Source organism: Drosophila yakuba, chromosome 2L, assembly GCF_016746365.2.
Source record: "Drosophila yakuba strain Tai18E2 chromosome 2L, Prin_Dyak_Tai18E2_2.1, whole genome shotgun sequence".
Classification (NCBI taxonomy): Eukaryota; Metazoa; Arthropoda; class Insecta; order Diptera; family Drosophilidae; genus Drosophila; species Drosophila yakuba.
The window spans coordinates 27,706,796-27,715,800 of record NC_052527.2 but is presented as its reverse complement, the minus strand read 5'-3'; the positions used below and the strand labels follow the sequence as shown (position 1 = coordinate 27,715,800).

The 9,005-nt window shown below is 50.2% G+C and overlaps 1 protein-coding gene across 1 annotated transcript; it reads right to left on the bottom strand.

Annotated features, from left to right (window-relative positions):
• Positions 1-2,105: 2,105 nt before the first annotated feature.
• On the bottom strand, positions 2,106-3,379 carry LOC120320675. The gene is made up of 2 exons (XM_039371038.2): positions 2,735-3,379; positions 2,106-2,704 (listed from the first exon to the last, which is right to left on the bottom strand). Exons 1-2 carry the CDS (start codon positions 3,377-3,379, stop codon positions 2,606-2,608), a joined length of 744 nt encoding a protein of 247 aa, XP_039226972.2. The 3' UTR covers positions 2,106-2,605.
• Positions 3,380-9,005: the final 5,626 nt, after the last annotated feature.

Sequence of the window (9,005 nt, the reverse complement as noted above, 5' to 3'; positions counted from 1 at the left end):
TTTGCGCAAAACTACAGCGTATATCTTGCCATTCTGAATCGTATGCACAGCAGCTGAGGAAACATCTTGGACTTTGTGATTACTGTCCCAACTAAACCAAGAGGATCGTAAAATCGAGAGATTGCGGATAAAACTGAACGTCGACAAGGCCTTGAAGTTGATTGTCTCATCAGCTGATCAGACACCAGATCCCAGGCGAGGCGTAGCGTTTTTGTAAAATCGACTCCATCATCAAACTTTAAGAAGGGCTCCTTATCATCTTCCGAAAGCCCTTCCAAAACAGCCGGATCATTTGAACACCACTTCCTTAGTTTAATATTGCCTCTGGCCTCAAGAAGGACTCCTTATCTTCCGAAAGTCCTTCCGAAATAGCCGGTTCATTTGAACACCACTTCCTTAATTTAAGTTTAAGTTTAGTTTCCTCTGGACAAGAGCGCGGAGCTGGCACCAGATATAAAATCATTAATATAAAAGTCAAGGCGAAAAATCTCAGCACCCACTGGAAATATCGTCCCTTCATACATAGACAACTAACTAGGTTGGTCACACACAATGCACTGGAAGTAGCTATATTCCTGACACAACGGTACATTTTACAGATGTCTCCTGGGATTGCAACTGGATGCGAGTGAAAACGAAGAAGAATCTGGAATAGCTTTGTCTGAATCAGTGGACCAGCCATCAGAACATCGTTTATGGAGTATGCTGTCCTATTTCATGAGAAAATGATGAGGCAAAAAATACCGACAGGGATTGGATTCTTCTGTCCTTTCTGACATATGTCCCATGTGCTCCTTAATGAAAGCCTTGTATTGGGATAAGATGGCTGGACGATGCTATAGTTTTCTCTCAAGGCTGGCAAGCGAACGGATTAATCCCCAGCAGGAAAGCGAGCACGAGAAAACTATAGCATCGTCCAGCCATCTAATCCCCATACAAGGCTTTCATTAAGGAGCATGGCAACATGAATCGACCAACTTGACTTGAGTAGTCCCTTAACGCTTTTTACTGCAGCTTTCCATATGCCCCCAAAGTGTGGAGCCCTGGGCGGAATAAAGTGGATGTTAACGAACTCTAAGCGCCAGCAGTTATGGATTGATTGAGTGATGCAATAATGCTATCCATCGTGAGATCCGATACCCCTTCGACATGTATAGCCTTTGTTGCAAAGCAAAGGAAGACGGCTAGGTAGGCCTTGGTGGGCGGCTTACCCCGGATGCGCAAATAAACGTTGATTGGCCACATCTTAAAAATGGCCTGAACGGTGTGATCCGCTCCTTAGGCAGTTTGCTCATTAGCTGCTTTTTGAGAGTTGGTCGATACCGACGACCATATTTATGACCGAACGACTTGTCGCGTCCGCAGCCCGGCATGATAGTAATGTAGATGAAGATGGCGAGCGAACTGTGATACAAATGAATCCTTAGCTGGGAGCAGGGCAGGATTCTTTTGGGTTTCTGGGTAGTCTGCTAGCTCCAGGCTCCATCTGTGACCTGGAGGAAGAGACTAAGATTTTTAAGGCTGGTGCAAATCGGATGGACCTACAGGACCGAGGATATCTCTTGAGCGAAGTGAGTGGTTTGAATATTCCAGAGGATGCAATGTAGCGCCCGAGTCAATTCTGCTGGCGTCGGCGATAGCAAGTGGAATGCTTCGAGTTTACGGCGCTGAATAAATCTGTACATCCAGGCACGTGTCGAGCGAATCGATAACCCTAAATAACGAAAGCATAACTGATTAAAGCAAACACTGTAAAAGCTGTGATATACCCAGAAGAGATCTCTCAAAAACCACAAGACTACGTCTAGGACACAGCAGACTGACCCATGAATATTGATACTCTCAGCCAATTACGTTTCTGCCATTAAATAAATAGCAAGTATATAGTAAGACTCCGTAATTCCCCAATTGTTAATCACTGTAAAAATATTGTAGACAATTGTAAATATTGTTGTAATAATAATAATCCCAAAATATTAACACAGGAAGAGGTAGAGGACATAATTGAAAAAAAAATTATTATCAATCAAAATTACAGCTTGTTTAAATAGCCAAAATTAACACAGATGATAGCCTTGGTTTTTATAAAAATTAAAAAAAAAACGTTTTTTAAATGGTAAATTTTCCGAGTTTATTAACTGATTATCAAATCCTTCCTTAGGGAAATTCCAACAAACATTTGTATGAGACAATATAATATAAGTATCATCACATATAAATTAAATAAAACATAAAGTAAACCATATTGCGAAATATTTTAGAAAACAATACAGGGCAACAATATGTTACTGATGGGTTGTAGGGGGGCTGCTGTCCTGGAATTTTCCAAATATGCTGAAATAGAGACACTCGAAGAACAGCGAACACTAGACTTTTCGTAATTGCGCGGGCGCGACCGGGCGTATCTTTATTCGGCGAAATTAGTTTTGACTCTGCTGCTTATTCTAATTAGTTAGGCTATCCCAAGCGCAGCGGAGACTCCTTGGAGACTCTGTGGTAAAGAGCGGGAGAGCGTAAGCGGGAGCGGAGAGCGGGTGACAGTCCAAACCCCGTAACTTGGACATTCCGCCCCCCTTGCAATCACTGGGGTTGCAGCATAGCCATCCTACGGCAGGCTGCAGGCACCGGACACGATCCACCCAAAAACAGTTTTCTGAGCGACCGGCATTCCCTCGTCGAAGGTCAGGAATCCGGATTGGATAACCTTTGGATAAACATCTGCGGATTGGATAACCTTTGGATAAACATCTGCTCCTAAGACCATGGAGACGGTAGCAGGCCGATGGAACTGGTCATCAGCCAGCATGATGTCCCGGAACTTGGACACCACTGTGTCGCTCAATGCCCGGACAGGTGTGCGGATCCGCACACTGGGCACGATCTTGAGCACGACCTCCAGCTTAGTGTTCGCGTCGATCCTGGAGCGAATCGTCGTCGTGCAGACCTTCTCGTCGCCAACATTGGTCATCGGAAGCGTAAAGGCTGACGCCAACGAAGCGTCGATGCAGCTCATGGGGGTGCACGGATCGATAAGGGCTGCGGTCTCGAAGGTCTTCGTCCCGGTCTCCAACTTGACCAGCGCTGTCGGAAGGATGTTCACGCTGTGGCGTTGCAGCAGCGACGAGAGCGATGGGCCTGGCGTGGTCGATTCCGGGCGTCGTGGCGGTGAACTCCTACGCTCGTGAGCGAGGCAATTGGCGCAGTATTTGTTAATGAGGGCTGCTCGCAGACGCTTTTCAGCGCTGAGCTTTAGGAACCTCGCGCACTTCCGAAGAGTATGGATACCGCGGCAGTCTTGGCATCGGTAGGATGGAATACCTCGGCTACGTCTGCTCTCCAAGGCACGAGCACTGCGTGCGTTTTGTTGACGAGGGACCATGCTGCGCGTAGTTGAATGTCGAAAGGAGATCGAAAACGAAATGAAAAATAATGGATGATTAGTGCTAGTGAACTACAACTAAGGACGAGAGGAGCGCCTATTATTGTGGAGATTCGGAAGACTCCGTCGGCAAAAGCACCACTTTTGCCCCTGGACGTTTAACACGTGCAGTACGGATATTTACTACACGGACGTTGCCGTCGGCTTCTGGGAAAACAGACTCAATTCTGCCGAGTCGCCACGCATTAGAGGGTAAGTTGTCGTCCTTGATGACGACCATGTCATCGATTCGGAGATTTTTGGACGGGGCCTGCCATTTACTGCGCATGTGGAGTTCTTTTAGGTACTCTTATTTCCATCGCACACGAAACTGCTGATAGAGAGCTTTCAAATGCTGCCACCGATTAAGAACGGATTTCGTTTCTCCCTTTACTTCGGGTTCCAACGTGGACATAAGGAAACCCCCGACAAGGAAATGACCTGGCGTCAGAGCCAGCAAATCTTTCGGATCCTCAGACATAGGAGAAAGCGGCCTGGAGTTAAGGCATGCTTTTACTTTTGCCAAGAGCGTGGAGAGCTCTTCGAACGTGTATTTTGGTGTGGCAGTGCATTTGTAAAATAGCGTCTTAAAACTTTTTACGCCTGCTTCCCAAAGGCCTCCCATATGGGGTGCCCCGGGGGAATAAATTGCCATTGCATCTCTTGATGAATATAGGCATTCGTCACCGACTCTTTTACGGCTTGAAAGAAAATCGCGGGAAAGCAGGGTGGCAGCGCCAACAAAGGTTTTGCCATTGTCTGACTGGACTTGACGTGGACACCCTCTTCTGGATACAAAACGAGCGAAAGCGGCAAGAAACTTTTCGGTCGTTAAGTCAGATGTAGGCTCTAAATGGATGGCCTTGGTGGAGAAACAAACAAAAACTAAGACATACCCCATTGTAATAAGACATGATCTTCCCGTATAGTTATTTATATCGAACGGACCGGCGTAATCCATGCCAGTATACGTGAATGGTCGGGAGAACGATGCTCTTTCTTTGGGCAGGACACCCATCAGTTGGCTTTGCAACCGCTTTTTGTGGATCACACATACTTTGCACGAATTTACTACTGCTTTCATCAGGTTCTTAATTCTCGGAATCCAGTATTTCGACCGGATGAGGCGCACCATTAACTGGTTACCACCATGGAGAGTTATACGATAAGTAAAATTCGCAAGGAGGCGAGAAAGCAGGCAGTTATACGGAAGAATCACTGGATGCCGTTCATTGTATTGAAGGCTTTTGGAAGCCGCCACACGGCCGCACGCCCTGATCAGTCCTTGCGGATCTAGAAACGGGTTCATGCTTAGGATGGCACTTGAACTTGGCACTGGACGCTTTTCACTTAGGCAGTGATATTCCACAGGGAATTCTCTGCGCTGAGTGTTCGAAATTTGGAACCGCTCGGCGGCGGCAATTTCAGTGGCCAGCAAATGCACATCAGATGGAGATGTCTGCTTCCTGAACCGCTGAATGAAGCGATGAACGTAAGCAAGGACCCCTAGAGCTTTCTGAAGCTTGGAGAAACGTGCCAACAACTCTTCAGAAGGAGCTTTTGCGAGATGGACTTTTAGAGCACGCTTCTCCAGGTCGGTCACCGGAGCGTTGTCGACCTGAGTTGGCCATTGGTTGCGTGGATTTTGCAACCAAGTCGGTCCGTGCCACCATAACTGGCTATCGGCTAGATCTTGGAGGGAAACTCCTCTACTTGCCAAGTCTGCTGGATTACGCTCAGATTGAACATGAGACCAATTCTCTGTTTTTGTGGCCTGGGCGATCTTCGTCACCCTATTGGCTACAAAAGTGGTCCACTGGCACGCTGACTTGCTTAACCATGCAAGCACTATCGTGGAGTCCGTCCAACAGTAAAGTTCGGAGTTAATCGTAGGTAGCGGACAACTCTCCACCTCCCAAAACCGCCAAAGCAGTACCTCAAGGTGATCTAGTTTGGTTTTCTCATTTGGCGGAACAATCGCGCACGACGATATTAAAGCCTTGATATTGGAGCGAACCCAGCCTAAAGGAGTCCTTCTTATTGGAGGCAATCCCGGCAGAAGTCTGACTTGACCAACGCATAGCAGGTCCTAAAATGGACTGGCGCCATTCAACAATGCCAATAGACGCGCTGGGGGCGATTAAACTTTGGATCCGCTAGCTTCAGGTTTTGTGGTATGTTCTAGTTACAAACGTCGATGTTAAAGTTGGGCTGATGCTCGATTATACTGAAAGCAATGACCGCAGTGATGTAACGAACTGTTTTTCTTATTTCGGCTCGCTACGAAATGCAACGGCTAGCTCAGAGATTTTGTTTGTTCGTCCCACCAAATTTATGATTTGTGTGATTGCCCGACCAAGAAGAAGACAGATTCTCAGATTTAACCACTTTTATTTATCGTCACTTGTTGACCAGGATTCGGTGATCCTCGCCGCTGGATGCACGTCGTTGCTCCCTCGTCGTCCTTCCGTCGTACGCCTGCGTCGCTGCCGACGGGGATCCGCGCCGGCTCGCCTGGGGCTTAGGATGTTATGGGGCAGGGTGTATCGTCCACGAGTTGAGCTAGCGCTCCCCTCCGAACCACCGTTGCGACCACTGACTCCACTGTCCCTTTCTGACTATGCTAGGTCCTCGCCGAAAGATAGCCTGCGGGCTCGACCGGGGCTTAGGATGTTATGGGGCAGGGTGTATCGTCCACGAGTTAAGCTAGCGCTTCCCTCCGAACCACCGTTGCGGCCACTGACTCCACTGTCCCTTTCTGACCACGCTAGGTCCTTGTGTTCGCTCGTCCTTCGCTGATCTTCACGTGCGGCGATCCACTCTGGATGCCCGCTTGACGCACTTGTGTTCCCGTCGTTTCACTGTCACTCGGTATCGACTCTTCGCGTACTTCTTCGCTTTCCGTATGGCTGTAAGGCCCTCGCGTACTTCTTCTTGACTGTCTGGCTGTAAGGCCCTCGGCATTCAAGGAAGAAAGTGCCATACAGTAGACAGTAAATGAGAAGTGCGCGGAGAGCCATACAGCCTCACAGTCGATCGGGAAAGGTACGCGGAGTGCACAGTCGTTCAATAAGGAAGTACGCGGAGTACCATACGGGCAGTCAGCCGATCCGAAACAGTGCGTGGACGCTCACAAGTGAAAGTACAACTGCGTCGAAGCGAGCATCCAAAAGGGATCCCCGCAAGGAAGGACCAGCGAAGGAGAAGCAAACAACAGGACCTGGTTGGTCAGAAAGGGACGGTGGAGTCAGTGGTCGCAAAGGTGGTTCGGGGAGCAGCTCCAGCTGATCTTTCGGACGATACATCTTGCCCTATAACATCCTAAGCCCCGGCCAAGCCCGCAGGTTGGTCCTTTGGCAAGGGCGACGAGTGCCTGGCTCACGCAGCAAGGGGCGGTGGAGTCAGTGGGTGCAATGGTGGTTCGGGGAGAAGCTCTAGCTGATCTTTCGGACGATACATCCTGCCCCATAACATCCTAAGTCCAGTCGAGCCGGCACGAATACGCCGTCGAGGGTGACGCGGGACCAGCTAAGAAGGACGACGAAGGAGAGACGACGCGCGTCCGAAGGCGAGGATCACAGGATTCTCTGTATCAAGTCACTGAATAAAGGTGGTTTAAATCTAAAACTCTGTTTTCTCTTGGTCGGGCAATCACACAAATCATAAATTTGGTGGGACGAACAAACAAACTCTCTGAGCTAGCCGTTGCATTTCGTAGCGAGCAGAAACAAGAAAAACAGTTCGTTACATCTGGCGCCCAACGTGGGGCGGGAAAGGTACGCGGAGTGCACAGTCGTTCAATAAGGAAGTACGCGGAGTACCATACGGGCAGTCAGCCGATCCGAAACAGTGCGTGGACGCTCACAAGTGAAAGTACAACTGCGTCGAAGCGAGCATCCAAAAGGGATCCCCGCAAGGAAGGACCAGCGAAGGAGAAGCAAACAACAGGACCTGGTTGGTCAGAAAGGGACGGTGGAGTCAGTGGTCGCAAAGGTGGGGCCGTTTGGCCTAGGTTGGTCGCCGACCCGATCCTGGCATGCCCCGACTTCACACGGACGTTCGTGCTACAGACGGACGCCAGCGACTACGGGCTGGGCGCTATCCTCACACAGCACTCCGAGCAAGGCGAGCGGGTGATATCCTACTCCAGCAGATCGCTGAACGGAGCGGAGAAAGATTATTCTGCAACAGAGAAGGAATGTTTAGCAATAGTGTGGGCTGTCAGGAAATTAAGACCATACCTGGAGGGCTACCATTTCAAAGTGATAACGGATCACATGGCCCTGAAGTGGCTGAACAGCATCGAGAGTCCGTCCGGAAGGATCGCGAGATGGGCATTGGAGCTCCAACAATACGACTTCGAGATTTCGTACAGAAAGGGCCAGCTGAACGAGCCGCAGGATAACGGAAGAAGGGCAACCGGACGAACAGCAGGAGTACAAGTGGATAGATGGGATGCGGAGGAAAATGAAGCAGGAGCCCCAAAAGTACCCGGACTACCTGGAAGAGGACGGCCGATTGTATAGGCACATTCCGCACCGGGCAGGACACGAGGATGTGGTGTCATGGAAGCTGTGTGTACCAACCAGGGAGAGACAGCGCGTCATGGCCGAGAACCACGACATGCCGACGGCGGGACACCTGGGAAGTCGGAAGACTATGGCGAGGGTGGCAGCCAGGTACCACTGGCCAGGAATGCACCGAGACGTCAGGAAATACGTAAGGAACTGCGAGAGCTGCATGAAATACAAGCCCAACCAACTGCAAGCAGCCGGGAAAATGCTGACACAGGTGCCGGAAGAACCGTGGGCCACCGTATGTGCGGACTTTGTGGGCCCATTGCCGAGGTCAAAGCACGGCAATTCGATGCTGCTGGTCCTGGTGGACAGGTTCTCCAAGTGGACCGAGATCGTTCCGATGCGTAGGGCGACCACCGAGACGCTGCGAAAGGCCGTGCGAGAGCGGATAGTGGCCAGGTACGGAGTGCCAAAGGTCATGATCACGGACAACGGAGTCCAGTTCACGAGCAGGGCTTTCAAGAGGTTTTTGGAGGAGCTGGGTGTAAAACACCAGCTCACGGCTCCATACACTCCACAAGAAAACCCGATCGAAAGGGCCAACAGGACCGTGAAGACGATGATCGCGCAGTTCACGGGGGCCGATCAGAGGACATGGGACGAGAACTGGCCAGAGCTGCAGTTGGCGGTGAACACGAGCGTGGCAGAAACCACTGGATACTCGCCGGCATTTATAACGCAGGGAAGAGAACCGAGGCTGCCGAATGCGTTGTTCGACGAACAGACGGCCGGAACGGGCAGATGTCCACAGACGCCGGCGGAAAACGCGGGAAAACTGAAGGAGATCTTCGAACTGGTGCGGAGGAACATGGAAAAGGCAGCGCAGGATCAGGCGCGCCACTATAATCTCCGGAGGAGGCCGTGGAAACCCAAGGTGGGCGAAACTGTGTGGGGCAAGGAGCACCACCTATCAAAAGCAGCTGAGGGCTTCGCGGCAAAACTGGCACCGAAGTTCGACGGGCCGTTCAAAATAAAGAAATTCACGTCGCCGGTGATTTGTATTTTGGAAC

Coding starts and splice junctions, on each gene's coding strand:
- LOC120320675 (XM_039371038.2), bottom strand. CDS start 3,379: ATGGTCCCTCGTCAACAAAACGCACGCAGTGCTCGTGCCTTGGAGAGC. Junction 2,705..2,734: donor GAGCAGATGTTTATCCAAAG/GTTATCCAATCC, acceptor GTTTATCCAAAG/GTTATCCAATCCGGATTCCT.